This window comes from Callorhinus ursinus, unplaced genomic scaffold (assembly GCF_003265705.2).
Source record: "Callorhinus ursinus isolate GAN/ISIS: 27379988/994484 unplaced genomic scaffold, GSC_fseal_2.0 scaffold45, whole genome shotgun sequence".
Taxonomy (NCBI): domain Eukaryota; kingdom Metazoa; phylum Chordata; class Mammalia; order Carnivora; family Otariidae; genus Callorhinus; species Callorhinus ursinus.
The window spans coordinates 1,999,161-2,019,544 of record NW_027397107.1 but is presented as its reverse complement, the minus strand read 5'-3'; the positions used below and the strand labels follow the sequence as shown (position 1 = coordinate 2,019,544).

Genomic DNA, 20,384 nt, shown 5'->3' with positions numbered 1-20,384 from the left:
GCAGGTTCTCGAGGCCCCAGACACGCGCTGTCACCAAAGGAGATTTGGAAGGAGCCACTGTCCTGTCTTTGGAACCTGCACACCAGCTGTCGGGATGACTTCTCTTCCTGCAGCTCAATAAAGGCGCGAGGCCGGAGGCTGGCTCGCCGCAACGGACCAAACTGTACTGATTCCAGAGGCAGCGCCAAGGAGCCGGCAGGCCGCGTGTAAAGGGAAGGCTCTCGGACGGACGGACTTTGTGTCTATCAGGCTCATCCTGGCTTCCCACGTTACCTGTGCGCTGGGCATCGCTCAGCCCCAGGCCAAGGCAGGTGCCCAGAAGGAATACGGGTTAAGGGTCTGTCTGGGCAGATCTGGGTGTGAGTTGCCGCTCCGACGCTTTCTGGCCTTGTGACTCAGAGCAAATGGATTCTCCTGAACCTCAGTGTTTTTCTCTGTACGACGTGGATAATCCCAGAACCCACGCACAGGGGCTCATGAAGGTAAATTACAGATGGCCAGAAAAGTGGTTAACAGGACGTTTTGCCCATAGTCTAATGACAGTGCACCTGCCCCTGCCAAAAACCTGGACATCACTGTGCCACGTTGCTGTTGCTCTGGGTCCCCACCCCTCTGCAGGCCCTTCTGTGCTTCAGACCACCACGCCCCTGCACCACTGGCCCTTTGCACTTGCTGCTTGCCATCTGGAACACTCTCTCCCTGACTCATCTTCGGCCTGCAGTTCTCAGCTCAAACGTTGCTTCTGTGCACCGGCCTTCCCTGACCTGTTGATGCAAAACGGGCTTCCCTAGTTAGCCTCCACCATTTCATTATGTTGTTTCCCCCTAACTGGGATGATCTGAAATGATGTTGTGCATACATGTGTGCCTGTCTGCTCGTTCCTGTTAATTCAGTTTCGATGCAAATGCCCAGGGTGGGAGAGACAGAACTCCTCCCGGCAGGGGCTTTCTGTCTGTTTGGCTCACTGCTGCATCCCAGCTCCCAGAGCCACATCTGGCTGGGGCACGGGTTCCATCGGTGTCTCTGGAGCAAAGGGCTATGTGTTTAAGTGAAGGCAGACCTTACCGATCCGAATGGATGACTGTCGCTGATTTGGGGTCAATGACGTGAACAATGACTCCACGGTGACCCCAGCTCCTTTCAAAAAAATAGCCTCCCTCCTCCATGCCGCCTGGGTGAAGGGTCTTGTTCAGAAATGTCCAAGAGAGCTTTTTCTGTCCGTGTAACTCAAGCGTGCCTCCTGGGCCAACCCCGATGTACTTCAGGCCAAAGTAAGGGTCCGGCTGAACACCTTCATCAGCCCTATGAGAGAAAACAGCTCCCCAGAGTCAGTCAACCCATCTCTTTACTGGATGCTGAGCCCAGAGAGGACCACGCTGTTCCCACGGCAGCCGCCATAGAAGCAGGCACACGTGGCAGCTGCCTGAGCCCAGCAGAGACAGCGTCACCCACCAGATCGCCCTAAGCCAGACCAAAATGGGGCCAAAATGCCTAGCAAAAATACTCATCACTAGTTTACATGTTGGTGCTCAGCACTAAGAGTTTTACATTCTGGTCCCTCCAGAGGGGGAAAACATGGAGCCAGGTACTACAGACCCTCGAATATTCTTGGCTACCACTCCTGAGAACCTCAACTCTTCAAAGAGAGAGCACAGCCCGAGGCCAGTACCACAGGGAGGCTTTCTTTACCCTGTCCATCATGACCGATCGACTCAACACTCCCAGAAGCTCCCTGAGCCGTGACAGGATCGAAAGACAGAGGAAACTCTGGTGGGGACTCTCATAACTCATGCGTGGACCTGGGCCACAAGAATCAAAACCCCCAGTAGACTGTCCCGGCTCGCGCCGACCACTGACATCTGTCCTGCTCATGGTTGCCCGATGGCCATCTATGAGGGTAATTCCCACCTTGCACGAAAGCCTTGCCATCCTGTCTCCCTCTCCCCTGTGGAAAGCCTCCTTCCCATCAGATCCCAGCGTAGCATTCGGCCCCCGGGGGCCCGTCCGCCCACCTTCCGTACAGGACGATGCTGAAATTGCCCTGGTACGGGCAGAGGGCACTCCCAGCATGCAGCTCTCCGCCATCGTCAATCAGGATGTGCCGGGCACGCAGAACAATGGTCTCCTCGTGGTCTTTAATGACTAGCTTTCCTGAGGACACAGGAACACACGTGGTCGTGGTGAGGTCACAGCCGGGGCGAGGGCAGAACCGCTAAGCACCAATCCCCCATCCGGATGGGCAAGAAGGCCCATCTCTCCAGCTCTCCCACGCTTGCCGCGCTCCCAGGTGGCTCCCCGCCCCACCCCGTCTCCTCCCGGCCTGGCCACGTGTGAACGCTGCCTGCTGGTGTGCACGGCCTTCAGTGAGCAAGCATCTGAAGGCGTGATGCGCAGGAATGCTCCCAGCACCAGCAAGACTCTCCTTCTATAAACGCTTCTTTCACCGAGACTGGACCTGGGACACCCGCTCCCAGGCGCCCAGAGCTACAGGCATCACCGCGGACCGGATGCTCCCACCTGGACCCAGAGCACATGACCTTCGTTCTGCCCGTCTGGAGCTATGGCAGCCGGCACCCACCTGCTGGGCTCCAAGGCAGTGGAGGGAGGGGAGAGGGGATGGGAGGGGGACCGGCTTACCTCCCTCTGAGACGTGGATGGAGTTCACCGTGGCAGACGAGGTGAGCAGCAGGGTCCTGCCCCGGCCGATGTACACATAGTGGTCCGGGTCGTGGCCAGGGTTCCAGGGCTGCAGCTCGGGGCTCCGGTCAGGGCACTGAGCTGCCGCTGCCAAGGACAGAGAGATGTCACTGCCTCTACCCCCACCTCAGCATGCAGGGACTGCCGCACGGCCCTGGGGGGCCTCCCGCACCTTCACAGCTCCTGCCCTCTCCCTACTAGCACGAGGCCCTGGAGAACAAGGACTCCCCTGACGTAGGCGCCAGGAGCCCTGGGGTCCAGTCCCACGACTGTCTCAGTTCCTCACACGTCTGTGAACCAGCCACGTCCTTCCTCTGGGGTCAGTTTCTCCACTTATAAAAGGGAAGGTAGACCAGATGACTCCTGAAGACGTTCCAGGTCCCAGCGTTAGGGGACGATTCGCCCAGAGTGCTTGTCATCCGAGACATTCTTTCCTCTGGAAAGCAGTACTCCTAGAGTGAACACGGCTCCCTCCCCTCCCACGTGAGAATCTGACTCTCAGTTCATGTTCTAGCTCTGTTCCCCCAGAAACCTGAGAAGGAGGGTATTATATAATACACCGTGTTACCGAGAACATCGCTTCGAATGAAGGTGACCCCTTATTAGCAAATGGCATCTAAACGGGGAGGGACTGTGCCTAATTTGTGTCTTTCCCTGGGAGAGAGGTTGTGCTGTAGGATCCTCTGAGTGCAGTGGCCCTCGTAACCGGGCACGTTTCCCACGGGAACCTGGCAAGTGCCGTCTATGGAGTTGCCTGAAGAGACTGCCATCATCTCTTTTAAAAGGAAGTAATGTGGGGGGCACCTGGGTGGCTCAGTCGGTTAAGCGACTGCCTTCGGCTCAGGTCATGATCCTGGAGTCCTGGGATCGAGTCCCGCATCGGGCTCCCTGCTCGGCGGGGAGTCTGCTTCTTCCTCTGACCCTCCCCCCTCTAATGCTCTCTCTCTCTCTCTTTCTCTCAAATAAATAAATACAATCTTAAAAAAAAGGAAGTAATTTGGAAATAAAGGTGTTGATATTTAACAACATGTTGTCTATAGACTAAGTTTTGCAAAACAAATGTTACTGTCAGATTGAAAAGGGAGAGAGAGACCGGGCGAGGCTCCCCGGCCAGGGCACCTCCCACACCTGTCCAACCACGGCCTTGGTTCCTCTCCCCTGAGCTGTCACCTGGGGAACCACGCAGGGTGGCTTTTGGAAAGCTCTGTGGAGCGTGGCCAGGACTCTGGCTGCAAGCCCGGCTCGGCCGCAGCTGTTTCAGCCCTAAATCCTCCAAAGGGAACCTGATGCCTCGTGGCCTGTGGTGGCCTCATGAGTCAGAACATTCAGCTGAACTTAAAGGCCCCCGTGGTGGGTGTAGGGGAGGTGCTCCTCCCTGGCTCCAGTGCAAGCACCAGGAGGAGCCTCCTCTCCATCTGGCTGGCTGGGCTCGACTCCAGCAGCGTACTGTGGATGCAGGAGGGAAGAGAACTGCCTCGGACACGGGAGGACTCTCCTGGCAGCAAGGAACAACCCAGAGGGAAAGCGGTGGGAAGAGGAGGTGGGCGGAACAAAATGAGGGCTTGCCTCAGAGAACAAACCCGGACGCCTTCCTCCCCTCTGTCCCTCGAAAGCTGTAAAGCACGGGAACCGCCCGATTTAAAGGCCCCTGGGGGGCGGGGCGGGCAGCCAGGGGCAAGGTTGCAGGTGAAGGTGAAGACCCCGGCGTAGGTTGGAAGGATGGACAGAACTTCCAGCTCAGGCTCCGGGGAAGGGCGCTGGACGCCTTGTGTCTCTTGAGCCACGTGGGTGTAGAGAACCACGTCCCAATGGAGGGCTGTGACCCCGGGAGGGAGTCCGTGCAATTACCGGCATGTCAGTTCAAAAATGTCTCTTTACTTTCGTTCCATTAACTCTGGGATGGGAGTGTCCACTCCGTATTTACTTATGTCAAGAGAACTGGAAGGGAGGCGCCCTCTATCTTCACTCAATGGCCCCAGATACGGACCCCAAACCCATATCACCTCGTCTTCTTTGTCCCTCTGAAGGCAGCGACTGGCTTCTCTCCTCTGCCGGGCACGGGGTGGGCCCTCGGCGCAGGCTGGCTGAGGTGTGCCCCCCCCCCGGCCCTCCCCAGCCCCACAGCACCTGCCTTATGCCCACCAGCTCGTTCCCTGTCAGCACCACTCAGGCTCCGGGTCTCTTTCATGGAGGAGAGAATTTCACGTTGTTTGGAAAGCAGCTCTTCCAGCTATTGGGAGCCCCAGGGGGCTCGAGTCACCACAACACACTGAGAAATATGGCCCTCGCTCATCAGTGGACCTCCTGGCGCCCACAGGCTGGGCTGGGGGTGGGCCTGTGCTTCAGCATCCGGCAGCCCTGGGTCACGGGGGCTAGGGCTGGAGCCTCCACCGCACGAAGAGGCTTCTGAGAGTCCTGCCCGTCCCTGGGTTTGTCTTCAGGTGGGTCAAGGGCTTGGTGGCTTCCAGCCAAGGAGGCTGCCCTCCACCTAGTTCTGGACCCGAGTGTCCGCTTCCAAGGAGGTGATGCTGCATCTGTGCCGGGGACACATGAGGCCCACTGGCGAGCCAAGTGGTCCAGACGTGGAGCCACAAGCATCCCAACTTCACGGGATAAAGCCCTAGGGTCTTGCCACCCGCATCTCCCAGGACCAACTCGACCGCCCCTCTACTCTCCAAGCACACGCGTTGAGTCCAGCGTCAGTCACATCTGGATTTGGAAGTGGTCAGGCTGACCCCACAGGCTCTCCTGTCATCAGGAGACCGTGTCCCAGAGCACCAGCAGCTCTGGCCCCACGGCAGAAGCTGAGCGGGCACAAGCCGGGCTCTTTCATTAGAGCTGGATATTCACATGCGGTGAAGGTCAGTTTCAGCAGGTTTTCATTTGTGGGAACCTGCCAGGGGCTGGCAATGGTCAGAGCCTTGGCTGGAATATCTCCAGGGCAGCCAGGTTTCCCAGGAGGGGCTGCAGGAGCAGGGAGCAGGGTGGAGAGTGAATGCAAGCCCGGCGCACTCGGGGCACGGGGGGAGAGACTTCAGAGAGGAGCAGGGACCAGGAGAACCAGAGACACGGCCTCCTACCCAGCGGTCTCCACCCAGACAGAGGAGAGACACCCAGGAGGTAGCAGGAAAGTACCCGATGAGAACTCCCCAAGGCCCTGAGGGGGTTCATCCAGAAACAAGACACCTGAGCCCCACTCCTGGCCTAGCGCCGATGCCCCTTGGCGTTCACTAGGTGAATCCATGACTAAAGAATGAACGAATGAATTCAGGCCATGCTGCCCACGATCTCACCGAGAGTTAAAACACTGCCTGCCTGCCCTGTCCCCTCCGGACCTGCAAGATTCCAGGGGAATCACACTGAAGGCATTCTACTCGTGATGATTAGAGATTACTTCCTGCCCTCCGCGGGTCGAGCAGAACAAAACAAAGTTCCTTTATTCTTATTGCAGAAAAGCAGCCAGCTTGATTAATGATAAGAGCATGAGCTGCGATGCTGATGGCGTCATTGCTAAGCCTCTGCTCGAAACAGACACATGGTCCCCCATCTCTCACCTGCCACCCCACGTCTGTCTCCCTGATGGCTGTCTCCTGTTGTCCCCACAAACCTGCCCTGAGCTTCTGCTTGTTCATTCAAAATCGTCCCAGGAAAAAGTTGACACTGAGATCAGAAAAGCAGACCTTGCGTAGAGCATCACAGCTGACAAAGCGCTTAACAGTTCCCAGATTTTATGACGGCAAAGTGAGGAGGGAAGGGTGGGCTCAGGTGGAGGTGGCAGGCTGGCTCCCAGACGTGTGATTTTTCTCTGGACTCCCCGCCCCCCCACCCCCCACCGACCAGAGCGGTCTGTGACATTTGAATTGGCTGTCAACATTTAACAAGAAAGGAATTTTACATAAAACTCTAGATTTCTGCCTTCTCTTAAGAATTCATGAGATCCCGCAATGGGGCCCCACTTTCACACATGACAGCCATTGGCTAGAACTGAGAAGTGGGTGTCCCTCTGGAGGAGCCTGAACTGCCCAGGTGACCACGGTCCCCGCCTGGCCAGCCCCACTGGTCTGCCTGGCTCCTGTGGATGCTGAGTGTGGAACCCCTGCATCTAGTCCAGCCCCGTCGTTTCGTGGCTTACGACGTAGGCCCAGGACAAGACTCGCCTGGGATGGGAGGTTAGCAGGGACCGGCCAGAGCCCCGCCGCCCTGCCCCTGCCCTGTGGCTCCTTCTCCTGCCCCCAGCAGCCTCGCCTTCCCACTGAGGCACGGAAGTGCCACGGCGCTGTGGTGGCTCACCTGTGGACGCGGCCCCAGGGAAGCAGGCCAGGCTGAGGCAGCTGAGTGTCAGCATCGCCTTGAAGGAGAAGTCCTGCCTGCTGGCAGCTCCCATCCTGGCGGAGTGATCCCTGAAACTGAAGCACGCTGAGTGAGACCTTGAGTGAGTCCACAGACGGGGCGGACACAGACAGGGCCACCGGCACACACAGGGGCAGTGCCAGTGGGCACGGGCCAGCCAGCCAGGGCAGAGTCCTCAGCTGCCATGACTCAGGGCCGGGCAGACCTGGGCACGCCTGCCCCGTCCCGCTGGGGGCCTGCAGCTCAGAGACCCGGCAGTGGATAGAATTTCATCCTCGGTGCCCGCGCTCCCGCCCCTCCAGAATGAAGCCTTTTTCTTAAGAAGCAGAGAAAACCGAAAATACTCCCATGCAACATGAGCTGGAGGAGATTAAATGCCACGAACTTGCTGTGCGAGCTCAGCTTTTCTGACTGACCTCTCTGGGCCTCAGTTTCTTAATTTGGAAAACAAGGCTGTGGACGGGCTGAATTCTAATCTTTGCTCCATTTTTATCAGTCTACGCTTCTAAAATAAGTCTTGATAACAGGATATCTGTGTGTTACAAACCCTCTGTGTATCACCTAGCCAAAGGAAGATGAGGTGGAGATGGAGAATTGTCCCCCAGCTGTTCCCTCCTTCCTTGGGAAACGAACTCCTGACTTTTATCTGGGGGTATGGGCACCTGGTATAAAGACTACCTTTCCAGACTCTCTTATATAAGTTGTGGCCTTGGAATTAAGTTCTGGCCAGCACAGCCCCAGGACGGTGTGTGAATTCCAGGAAATGTCCTTAGGGGAAACCGGGAAGACCTTCCTTCCTCCTTCTTCCTTCCTGCTGGCAGGAATGTGGATATGATGGCTGGATCTCCAGCAGCCCTCTTTGGCTACGTAGTGGGACCCATGCTGAAGGTGGCAAAGCAAATCTAGAGAAACATCTAGGCCCTGCCCATGTGGAGAACTGAACAGCCCTAGATTACGGATTTATTTTTATGTGTGAGAGAACTAAATTTCTTTTTCATTAAACTTCTATTTTTTTAAAGCCACTTATCTTTTCCGTTTTACTCCTATAGACGGTCGATATGGGACTCTTGTCTAGATAAACATCAAGACAGGACGAAGATGCCAGATTCCCCTTTCAGAACAGAATGCACCCAGGAAACACGTTTGTCCCTCTGGGGCCACACAGATGGCTCAGACTGGGCTCGGTGGGGGTGACCAGCTCTGGCTTCCCTGCCGGGGTCCCCGGGTCCTATCCCGGACGTGACGGCGGCCGTGCCCTGGCACAAACATAGTCTCCCTCACAAAGAAAGGGGCCTAAACCTCTCTTGCCCGACAGGCTCCTCCCCTTGAACCAGCTCAGGGACAAATCTGACCATCCCTGGCCCGTGGGCTCCCAGTAAAGTGTTTGGGGCGCCCCAGGGGAGTCGGGGCAGACAGGAAGGTCTGAGCAGAGCCCCTCGCCTTGGGCCTGCGTCCTTCTGCGCAGGGTGTGCCAGGAGGTGGGGAGGGAGAAACCGATACTCTCAGATTCAATGCCCGCGGTGTCCTCCCTGCCTGGCCCAGGCCTGGCCTGCGAGAACAACAGGCCCATTCTAGTCGCCTCGGCCGGCCGCTGCAGGCACGCATCGCAGCATCTGGGAACGGCGCCTTTCCCAGGGCCCCAGAACAGGAGGGTCTGCGTTCCTGCTCTCTGTAATAGAGAGGAGGGACTCCAGGGACGGAGAGTGGCATGGCCCCGCTCTGAAGTCCCGATCAGGAAAACCAGGGGCAGCTTGCTGTCTGCTGCAGAGAAGCCCCCCATCACCATGGGGCTCCTCTAAAGGGCGCCCAGACTTCCGGACCACAGGCAGGCACCTCCGCTCACAGACGGAATGTCCCCAGCTCCCAGTGTGGAGGGGATGGGAACGGGAGGCAGTCTGGGTGCGGGCACCCCTTCTGCCCCAGCTCCTGGGGTCCACCGGGAAAGCACCGCTTCTGTGGGCCCCGGATTCCCACGCAGAGCGGATGTCGGGCGTGCAGGGGCCCTGCAGCTCTGACATCTTCTGATTATATGACCGGTCATTTCAAAGATCGCACTCACACACACACACACAATCACTTTCTGGGTGGATATACGCACAATTCCACTTGGAGGGATAATGCTCAAAACCTCTTTGTCCCAACATTAAAGAGACCTCTGCCGTGTCTCTGTCTGAGCCATGGGAGGCAGAGAGGCCTCCTGCCTAGAGAGGTGAACCCCACATTGCCAGGGTGGGAGGCAGGCTTCTGTGCTTTCTCTCCTGGGAGTGGCTTCCAGCGCCCGAGTACAGAAACCCCGAGGAACATTCTGTTGAAGCGAATCCCCAAAGTTTCTCAAATTTCACTTGGGAGTTCTTCACCAAGGGAGGGCGGCTTTTTCCGCCGGCCACTCAAAGCTTTCTGGCAACGGGAGTTGAGATTCTGCTGGCAAGATATGGTCCTGACCCGGTTCCCAGCTGCCGAAGGCCCAGGAAAAGCACACACTGGCCAACAGTGCTAGAAGTTTCCGCAGGAAGCTGTGGGCCGGAGGCTGGCTGACCGCTGCCTGACGGCCCTGAGCTGACCTGCTCCTTGAAGGGTGCAGCGACCCCCTTCTGCAGAGCCCGCAGGGAGGAAGAAGGCGGACGTGCTGTTTGGAGCTCCTCAGGATTTGCCGTAACCAGCTCAGGGTTCCAGAACAGCAGTATTTCTGCATTTCCACGGCGGCCCGGTCCGCGCGTTTGCCGGGCCTCACAGGGACCAGAGACGCTGCCTTCACACGCCAGCGCCAGGGTCTTGGTTGTCTCTGCAGGTGGTCTGTCCTGGGGTCTGGGGCTTGTGGCACCTGCAGAGAGAGGGGAGCGGAGTGTTGTTCTAGCCTCCAGAGAGCCCCTGGATCCTTGCTCAGACCACCCAGAACAGCAGCACGCTGGCCCCAGGGCGCGAGAGACCCTGCTGCCGGCGGGGCCTTGGAAGCCCAACCCCTCCGAGAGAGTCCAGAGGTGGGCGGGGGGGGGGGTTCTGCTTCTGCTCTGAGGCGGGGGGTGACGTGGGACCTGCAGGGTGAGCCGGCGGCCTGTCTCGGGGGCTGAAAGCACAGGGACAGCTGTCTCCCCCATCAGACCTGCACCAAGGCAAATCCTGAGAAGCCTGGGCCCAGCCACTGGCAGGACGGTGTGGTCCGGAATCCTCAGTCCTGGCCACACAGCTTACATCGGGAAAACCATCTGACCACCTGGGGCTCCCTTTCTTGGTCTGTAAAATCTGCGAGAATACATCCTAAATTCCAAGGTCACTGTGGGATCAAGCGAGATGCCTGACCCGTGGCCAGCCCCCCAGTTGTGCTCTCTGGAAGGCCAGCCCGTGCCACCATTCGCGGAGGGCCCCGTGGGGCTGGTGCAGGCCAGACCACCTGCGCAGGCTCATCTTAGAACCTTTTCTGGATAAGAACCCACAGGCCCACCCCAGTGGCCACCAGAAACCACGCAAACAGGAAGGCAGAGCCCAGAGTTCTCGTCCCCTCCAGACGGAAATCTCCTCTGACAAAGTGTGGTGCCCACCCTGCCTCCTCTCCTGAATCAGGCAACGGGCAGCCAACTCCCTGGTCTGCCTCTCGTCCCAGCTTCATCCCGCGGGCAGAAGAAGGAACTCCTTTGGTCACCCGGTCCTGCCACAGAGTCCCCGGGGAGAAGGAAGGACCAGGAGACAGGGCAGCCCGTGTACCTTCCAGATCACAGGCACACACAGGAGGAGCCCCAGCTCTGGGGGCCCCGGGAGCTCTGGGCCCTTTCCCAGGACGTTTGGGGTTGCTGTGCTCGGGACCGTGGACACAGGGAGCCCCACCTGGCCTCCTCAGACAGAAGCGCACAGAAGACCCCTTTCTTCTGCACACCAGAGCGTCTCCCGGGTTCTCCATGAAGCAGCCCACCCAGACCTTTCTGGAACGAGCGAGAACACTCCACAAAGAGAAGTCAGTGACATTACAAAGCCACCGTCCGCTTTGTGTCAGGCTCACAGAACGCAGGAGCCAATAGGGTACGAGGCCCATTCCGGCCAGCCCGTGCCTGGGCAGCGCCTGGATCACCTGGGGGACTCATTAAAATGCAGCTTCTGACCCAGCAGGTCTGGGGTGTGATTCTGCATTTCTAACCAGCTCCCAGGTGAGCTGCTGCCGGGCCGGGGGCCGTGCTCCGAGCAGAAAGGATCCCCTCATTTACACACGGGCAAACTGAGGTTCACGGAGCAGAAGACCGTCGCCTGTGTGAGTCAGGAGCAGTAAATGGAAATCCAAACCGGCATCTGAGAGGAGAATTTCTGTCCGACTCTAATAACTTAGGGGACACGTGTCACCTCCCCGCCTCCCCGCTTGTTTGGGGAGGAGGGAGGCGGGGCAGGGTGGGAGGAGAAGGGGCCCATCTGTTCCCGCCCCCATTTCAACAGAGGCATGACTTCAAGTCATCACTTGGATAGTAAACACAGGCCTCAGACACCCTTGATACACCCACAGGGGCTAAAAATTCCTTCCCCAGACGAAACACCTCCTTCCACACGGGGGCTTCCCTGTGCCACCAAACCCAAGCCCCTCATCACACCACCGAACCGGCGCCTGGGACCGACAGCGTCCACGTCTTTGCCACTTGTCTCCACACCCCCTGAGCGGGCACTGTGCGGGTGCCAGGGGACCAGGAAGGGAAGACCTCTGCCCTCAAAATGGTCCCCGGTCCCATCACCCTATGCCACGGGCACCGAAATCTAAACAGTGAGCGGGGCCCTCCCCGCACACCAGCTCCTAACGACCTGCTGGAGCTTCAGCCCTGGAGCAGATAATTCAGCCACAACGACGCGGTTCCGAGCGAGCGGTGTCGGTGACCACGAGCGTCAGCATCCCCCCCCACCGGCCCGTGGGGATCACTGCAGCCGCGGAGCGCCTGGCTCCCCGAGTCAGAAGCCCCGGGGGTGGGCCGGGCCATCTGTGTGTGCGCGTGCCCGCCCGGCCGTGCTCCCGTGTGCACACATCTGAGAACAGCGTTACGCGGCTCAGAAGAGACACTTGCCCGCCGTGAGCTCAGTGTCACCGCGGGAGTGTTGGACAGCGTGCTGGCTAAGCGCTCTAACCGTTCAGGCTGTCACCAGACCCACCCGAGCTGCAGTGCCGGCTGCCGTGGAAGAGCGGCGTGTGATCGCGGCCCTTCTCTGAATGCTCGCAGCCCTGTCCCCTCGGCTGCCGGGGGGGGGGGGGAGCAGGGCAGCCGCCCTGGGGGGCCGCCGGACGGGATGGAACGAGGCACACAGGTGTGAAGGGCAGTGACCGAGCCATGGTGCTCCATGAATGATGCCCGTTGCCGTCATCCGGGCCCGGCCCCCGCTCGCTGCCCAAGGCCGCCGACCCTCAGCCTGACTTCCCAGGTGGGATTTTTCGGGAGCCTCTTTCACTGATTAATGGCGAGTATTGGGTCATCAGTTATGAGGCACCGCTAAACCAGAGATGTTTTCTCGAAAGCTCGACATGGAGGATGACATAGGAACCTCAGCCCCACGGGGCCACGTTTATGGAGGTGGGGGGACGCAGCTATGACACATTGGGAGCCGCACGCTGGGCCCCGGGCAGAGGTTGTGCCTGGATACGGCTTGCCCACTGGGGAGGGTACGCAGGGGCCGGGGGGGCGGGGAGCCCTTCGGCCCCAGGGGCCCCAGGGGCCCCGGGGGCAGGTGGAGGAAGTCCTCTGACAACAGCTCGGTCATTGCTTTGTTCCAGGAGGGCCTGGCTGGCCGCTCACAGTGGGTCGACCGAGCTCCAGAAAGAGGAGGGGAGGGAGACTAAAGATAAGAGATGACTTATTTACCCCTCCCGGTACTAAGTTATCGCTCGTCTGGGGGCACCACGCTGAGACATGAGCCACGCCGGGCCTGGTGAGGGGGGGGGCGGGGGGGGGGGGGGCGGGGGGAGGGGGAGGAAGCACCCAGCGCAGGGAGCAGGTCCCATCTCACCCGCCAGTCAGCTTCCCGCGAACATCCCCCGGCCCCCCCAGCAGGTTTGCACGCAGTCTGCACCTCCTGGACTTAAATGCTCTCTCTTCCCTGTCCGCCTCCCACCTTCGGAAACTTGCCTTTGCTCTGAGTCCGTCTCGACCCCCCCCCCAAGTCTCCGGGGACCTAACGTCTTTATCAGTGGCTTCTTCTTACTGGTCAAACCTTTCTTCAAGCTTCTCCCTTTCCGTCCATGGGATTTACCGAATGATGCCCCCCGGACACTTGGGCTGCCGGCTCCTTGGGGGTAAGCCCGCATTGCTTCTCCTGCAGACCGCAGCTCGGCAGCCTGGCCCCCAGCGGCCGCCCGGCGACGCCAGACAGCGAGTGCGCATGTTTGCCAGGGGGCTGCTGAATGAACAAGCAACTTGGCTATTGGACCGCCCTGTGTCTTCAGACTCTCTGTCCGGTGCACTCTCTAAAACACCGGGTGGGAGTATGAAAGCAGGAACTGGAGACATTAAAACAAGCTGATCATTTTTATAATTGTACCTTTTTTTTTAAGTCATTCCCTCAGTGGAGGTAAGAAGATTATCTTCTCTCTTGAAGTTGTTTCTCTCTCCCTACACCCCCCACCGCAGGATCAGAAAGGAAGAGGGGATATCTTCTCCCCCAGACTCACGGAGTCCAAGGTCGGTGTGAGCGGACTGCAGGCTGCAGTGAGGAAGGGTCCTGGCCTCTCCTTCCCTGCTAAGCCCAGCACTCTCTGGGGATGGAGGGGGGCACTGCATACTCTAAAATGTGACCCAGGTGTCCCTGTGTCCCTACCCCGAGTCCCCAGGCGTCAGATGCCTGGCACCTCCAAGCTCACCTATTCACGCAGAAAGTCTGGCCCCTTGTAGGGTTCCTCCTTCTGTCCAGGTCTGTCTGGGACTCCTTGCGGGCACCTGCACACATCCATGCGTCAGCCCTGTCACTGTCCATGTGGCCACTGCCTCTGGATACCCCCGCAGAGTTCCACCTCAGCCCTCGCCGGCCAAGCCTTTCCCCCCAGGAGGAGAGCCTGCCCCCTGGTGCCTGGCCCACAGGAGCTCCCCACCTTGCCTCCTGCCTCACTGTGAAAGCTGCCCGTCTCATCTGTCCGGAGCCGGAGGGGCCAGCCTCTGTCACATGGCCCGCCAGCCACAGCACACGAGGGCTTCTCCAGGATGCCATTCCTCTCCCGGGAGCCTCCCTGCCCTTCCCCACATCTGGGCGTCGGTCTGGTCTGCCTAGTTCATCACATGGCTCTATCCGTAAGTGAGCATCATGTGGAGGGAGGGCTCACGTGCCACCTCCCCCCAACCCGGCCTTCTCAGCTTCCTTATACATGGGTGGGGGCAAGCTGGTATGTCCTTCCAAGTCCGACCACCAGGCCACAGACCTTCCCGGCTGCTTGTGTGTCCTCCACTGGCTGGCTATGGAGTCTGGCAAGAAACACTTCATCAATTGTGTTTTTTAGCTGAAAACACTAGCATCATCAGTTGGCCGGGCATCTCTCCTGGCCTAAGGTTACACCATGTGTGCTGACTTGTTTCCAAGGCTCCAGGGAGATTTCGGCAAAATGTCCCCTGCCTTCTCCTGGTCACCTCCTGCCAGGGTGCCACCTGCTTTACCCCCCCTCAGGGTATCATGATGGCCCTGCCGACCCATCCTCCACACCAAGGGGGCTCCTGCCTGATGGGGGTGGGACGGCTCACTCCCACAAGGACCTTTTTTTCAAAGAGCCCCCAAATCAGTGCTAAATACAGGCGATGGTGTGAGAGCGCCAAGGAGCAGCGGAGGTGAGGGAGGGCAGGGGCCGGGTCCTGAAGCACCTTTGGGGCAGGAGTTCGGACCTGATCCTGCGGGCTTGCCAGGGGCAGATGGGAGGGGCTGCGTGCAGAGCAAGCCCACGTGTTCTTCATAAAACTGCTGCCGCCGGGCCGGGCCCGGCGGCGGGGGGGTGGCGCGTGCAGCTGGAGGGCTCCGCCACAGGACTTGAATGAACTCAGCACACATTTACAAAGTGCCTACTGCGTGACAGCTCAGGAGAAGACCCTGTCCAGGGGTCGGGGGCGAGCTCACATGGGGGGGGCGGGGGGGGGGGGGGGGGGGGGGGGGGGTAGAGGAAGAACGCAGGACACACACACACTGTGTGTGTGTCTGATGCTGTTCAGAGCGATGGAGAAAGTCCGGCAGACCAGGGCAAGGAGCTGCTCTTGTATACGGTGGTCAGGGAGGTGCTCACCGAGAAGGTGACATCATAGCAGGGACTTGAAGACGGGAAGAGGGCAGGGGGGCGGTGGGGTAGGCAGGGGAGCTCGGTGTGTCCACAGAGCGAAGGGAGCCAGGTGCTGGGGCAGAGACGCAGCCAGAGGACAGAGGGGACTGCACAGCAGGGGTGAGGAGAAGGTGGGGGGACAGGTGACCAGCAGGGAGCACCCGGGGGCTGTGACCGGGGAGGTTCAGGTGGAAGGAGAGATGCGCACGGGGCACACATTTGAGGCAGGACACATTACAGAAACGATGCCCTTCATTCATCACAGGGAGGGCTCCCTGGCTCAGGGCTCCATCAGTTACGCGGTCAGGTGGGGCGGACTTAAAGGCAGCAACCAGCAGGTACCTGGGGCGGTGGGTCCTGGTTTATACGAACTGCGCAGCAAGCCCTGCACCATTCGCATGGCACGCAGTGCCTTCACCACTGACCGCTCAGCCTTCTGGAGCGGCCCTCCAGTCATGGTAGGTGGACTGCATGTGCCCGACTTAACAGCTGTCGTCCAGATTCTAGTGGCCAGAGGAAGGGAGGTGAGGTGACAGCGCCTGCCAACGCCACACGGTGCACGCCTGGGAAGGAAAGGAGTTCTCAAAACCACGGAGCCCCAGAAAGCGCTAACCGCCTTGAAGCCGCACTAACTGTGGTTCTCTTCTGTGTGCTCAAACTGTTTTTGCACCGTGGACCTACTGCCCTGACGCACCTCCTTCCAGATGTAAAGGAAGGAAGGGGAGCGGCAGAGAGACTCGCCCCCGAGGCCCTGAGACCAGGGAGAGCGGACAGCTGAGCTGGACAGGTGTGTGTGTGCATGTGTGTGTGTGTGTGTGTGTGTGTGTGTGTGTGTGCGCGCGTGTGTGTGTGTGCGCGCGCACGTGCAGATCACACCACCACCCCGAGGGTTCTGATGCGGCGGGCCTGGGGCAGGCCCTGGCAATCCACGTTTGCACACACCCCCTGAGCCTGGATGATGTTGATGCGGGCAGTGTTGTCAGAGGTGCTGGTCTGGACTCGAGTCTGCACTCAGGACAGGCTCCCCCTACTGCATTCGGGCACATGGACGATAAACCGGGGCCTTCCTCCAAACTGGAAACAAGGACCTGTGGGGGCCGAAGAATGTTCCTGTCCCCAGGGCCAGGTCCCCGTAGGAGAGGCAAAGGTCCAGACACGGATTTAGAACATGAGGTGATGAATCCGAGTTTTGCCTGATGGGAGAATCCGTCTTAACAACTCGTGGGAGAATGTGCTGCACTCGAATGCAATGAGACAGATGGAGAACCGGATGGGGGCAGGAGAAGAAGAATTCCAGAAAGGGCAAAACCAGGTCGCGGATTCAGGAGCCCACCGTGGACCTTCAGCAGCTCACTGTTCCATGGGCAAACCTCTGTCCCTCCCTCTCAGCCCATGTGGTTCAGGTGGGGCTGATCTGCCATCTTGGCCACCGAGGTAGACATGGGACCCAGCCTGGCCAAGGAATATGTTCTATTCCCTGGCTGCTGGGATCGGTTCAGCAATGGTCACAGGACCCAAGACAAAGAAAGGGGAACACAGAACTACTGGGAGGCTGGTCCTCCCCCACGGAGGCTGGTAAGCCTGGAATGGCCGGGGGCCATCTTTGTCTCTGTATTGAGAGCGCCTGCCAGAGAATGAAGCTTGCAGAGGAAGGCAGAGCCTACAGATGGACAGCGGCCATACTTGAGCACCCAGATCCAGCCCTGCCTGAAGCTAGTGCTCTCCGTGACCTTTGCAATTACATAAGCCAATAATGGCTCTTTTTCATTTAACCCAATTTGAGTCGTGCTTTCGACAGTTACTATGGAAACCATCTTGACTGAAAAGGATCCAAAAGCGGAAGGCAAAAGGAAGGTCAGTTTCTTACAGGTGTTTTTGCACTCACAAAATATTCAGTTTAATCAATGAGGCTTCCTATTACTGTATTGGGAAAGAGACTTCCTTTCTCCAGCTTTCCCAAGTCCCCAAAACATGCGTGTCCCTAGAAAAGTAGCCCACATTAGAAAGAATGCAAGTCATTGCCACTGCCACGGCCCCAGACTCGTTCCTATAGGAACCGGTAAGGACCATCGTGCCCCGTCCCCACCACGGTCCCTCTGCAACGGACCGGCCCGCACGGGTCGTGGCACAATTTGTTTAAGACCCTCCAAGGGCTGCCCTCCCCGCTGGCATGAAGGCGGGACTCCTCACCCAGCCCTGCGCGGCCTCAACTTCATCCCACACGGGTCTCCACCCCCACCACATTGGTCCCATGGTCCTGTCCTCTGAAGGTGCCCAGCTTGTTTCTGCCCTGGGGCCCTCTCACGGGCCACCCCTATGCCTGGGATGCTCGCCCCGCCCCACCCATCGGGTGTCAGCCTAAAGCCCGGTTCTCGGAGGGCCTCCTCCAAACCCCTGCGCTGTGAACAAGGTCCTCTCTCAGTGCCCGGGAGCGGTTTCTCCACTTGCCATAGTTTGTCATCATTTATTTACTTGTGAGTTTGCTTGTCGGCCCTGAGCTTCCTGAGGGGAGGGATGGCTGTCGGCAGGGCTACTCGGAGGGTGGTCGGGGGACGGGCAGCATCGGCCCCTAGGAGCTTGTTGCCAACGAGGAGCCTTGGCCGAGGCCACAGACAGACCAACGCAGCGATTCTTGGGCACACTGACCTTCCGGTGCCCTGAGACTCCTTCTGAGTCCTCGTTCCCTTCTGCTGCCGCTGAGCATCTCCTTCCAGCTCCCTTGTCCGCCAGCGCCCCCGACGGTAACCTGGAGACGCCACGCTCCCCACAAAGGAGTAGAGGCCGTGACAAGTTCCTCCCAGAGCCAGGGCCCAGAGCGCTGACCTGAGAGCCTGGCTCGGGTGAGCGGCCCCCAGGAGCCCCTCGGGGCAGACGCAACACGAGGCCAGTTTGCAGGCACCTGCTGCGTCTGGGAGTGGGGCTGGAATGTGGCGAGCCGGGCCTGGCAGCCGTTCAGACAGCGCGGCCTTCCCCCGGGCTCCCGTTCTCAGGCTCGCACAAACCCCGGAAGGGCAGAGACGGGGAGTGTTTGCACAGCACACAGACTTTCCCCGCTCTTCCCACTGCCCGGCCAGACTGGGGTCCAAAGAGCATGCTTGATTTTCCAGCTTGGGCCAGAGTCCTCCTTTGATCTGTGGGGGCTTGTCTTCTCCTGGGTTATTTATTTGCAGAAACCATGCTGGTTTCCTATGACATCAAACACACCTACAGGAAGCAACACCAGGTGGGGTCCCAACTGAGGCTGCTTTACGGCCCCGTGGGCCCCCCGGCTCCAGCGGTTACCTGTGCTCCCGCGGGCAGGTGTGACTCGCAGCCTAGGGCGATGAACAAAAAGCCCATGATCTTTGCGAGAAAATGGGCTCTGATAAACCTACCGGGGAGGGGCCCCTAGAAATCAAGGCTCCTGGGAGACCTCGGGTGAGGCTTCCCCGGCCTCTGCTTTCTCTCTGTGAAGGGAGACCCAGGGAAATGCGTACGTCAGTGCCGACTCACAGCGACGTCCCGCGTGAGGGATGGGACAGAGGTGCGGAAGGATGGTGGCACCTGCTTGGAGAAGCTCGCCAACCGGCCCTGAGGTCTGGGGACCCCTGCTTCACCACTAGGGGACCCCAGGGCTCCACATAATTGCTTGTCCCCCTGCAACAGTCCCAACATTTTACCAGGCTGTTTTCCAAACATACAGCCACGTTGAGAGAAGTTTCCTGTGACCACCAACATACCCACGACCGAGAGGCTTCCAGTAACATTTCACCATATTTACTGTATCACGTAAGTATGCATCCATCCATCCATCCATCCCTCTGTCCATCCAACCAGAAAGCAACCTTAGCTTTCGGATGCATTTCAAAGTAAACTGTGAGCACCAGCACACTCTGCCTAAATACTTCAGTATGCCTGTTATTAACTAGAGTTCAATATTCATTTAAATTTTTCAAAATCTTTTTTTTTTTAAGATTCATTTATTTATCTTAGAGAGAGAGAGAGAAAGAGTGAACAAGCGGGAGGGGCAGAGGGAGAGGGAGAGGCAGAGGGAATCTCAAGCAGACTCCATACTGAACGTGGAGCCCGACACGGGGTTCGATCCCACAACCCTGAGATCATGCCCTGAGCCAAAACCAAGAGTCAGACACTTAACCAATTGAGTCACCCAGGTGCCCCTGAACTCTTTTTAGGTAAAATCTATATCTAATGAAATGCACAAACCCTACGTGTATATTTGCTGAGTTTTGGAAAATGCCTGTACCTGTGTGACCCAAGCCCCTATCAAGGTAAGAACATTATCATTCCAGAAAGTTCCCTCACATCCCTTCCCAGTCAACTCCCTCTTGTGAGGCTCAACAATTGTTCTATCAAAACTGTACCATAGATTCGTTTCACCTGCTGTAGAACTTTGTATAAACAAAATTACCCAGAAGGTAGTCTTGTGTGAGGCCTCTTTCCCTCAGCACGTTTCTGAGATACGTCCATGTTCTTGTGTGTATCCGCAGTCCACGTGTCATGACTGGGGAGTGGTCCCCAATGGCACGAATGTGCCATCCTATACAGCTTTCATCTTCCTGCCCTGGGGAACCCCACATGGAGTGCGGTTTGGGGGGACACGCGTAGACAAAGCCGTGTTTGTTGTTGTCCTCAAACCCCACCATGCTCAGGGGGCAGGTGTCCTTGGGTCAAATGCCACCTCGGCCTCTTAGCCCTGGTGCGAAGCTGGGCAAGTCCTGGTACCGCTCCGTTCTCCAGCTTCCTTGACGGCAAGACGCAGGTGATGGCGGACCCTTCCTCAGACGGCCATTGCGGACAGAAATGTGAGTGGCAGAGCACCTGTGTCCTGACTGTTACTACATGTTGGTGAGGGGGTGCTTTGGTTTTAGCAGTTGTGAATTTGAACCCCACACGTGCCACTAAGTGGTTCTGCAATTCTGGGAAATTCCCGTAGGTTCTTATTAACATAGGAGTAGCTTCATAACATTTGATGCTGTTATCTCGCGGATTTATTTTTCCTGTGTTTCCCCTTTCCCCTCAACTTTGTAGACTCACCCCCTTCAACATTTCAGGCTACCACTCCTCTCCGGCACCTAAGGCTGTTAGTCTCTTC

General features: G+C 58.3%; 1 protein-coding gene across 5 annotated transcripts in view; it reads right to left on the bottom strand.

The window, feature by feature from the left end:
• CEMIP (cell migration inducing hyaluronidase 1) overlaps positions 1–20,384 on the bottom strand; it is a 196,156-nt gene that overhangs the window by 51,338 nt on the left and 124,434 nt on the right. For 2 of the 5 annotated variants that reach the window (XM_073882175.1, XM_025893245.2), the window contains 4 exons: positions 6,988–7,103; positions 2,638–2,784; positions 2,013–2,151; positions 1,066–1,302 (listed from right to left, as the gene is read on the bottom strand). In XM_073882175.1, coding sequence (XP_073738276.1) covers positions 1,066–1,302; positions 2,013–2,151; positions 2,638–2,784; positions 6,988–7,081 — 617 coding nt within the window. In that variant the 5' untranslated portion in view covers positions 7,082–7,103. Of the gene's footprint in view, positions 1–1,065; positions 1,303–2,012; positions 2,152–2,637; positions 2,785–6,987; positions 9,869–20,384 lie in introns of those variants that run through there. The other 3 variants (XM_073882177.1, XM_073882178.1, XM_073882176.1) reach the window with 2 other exon arrangements.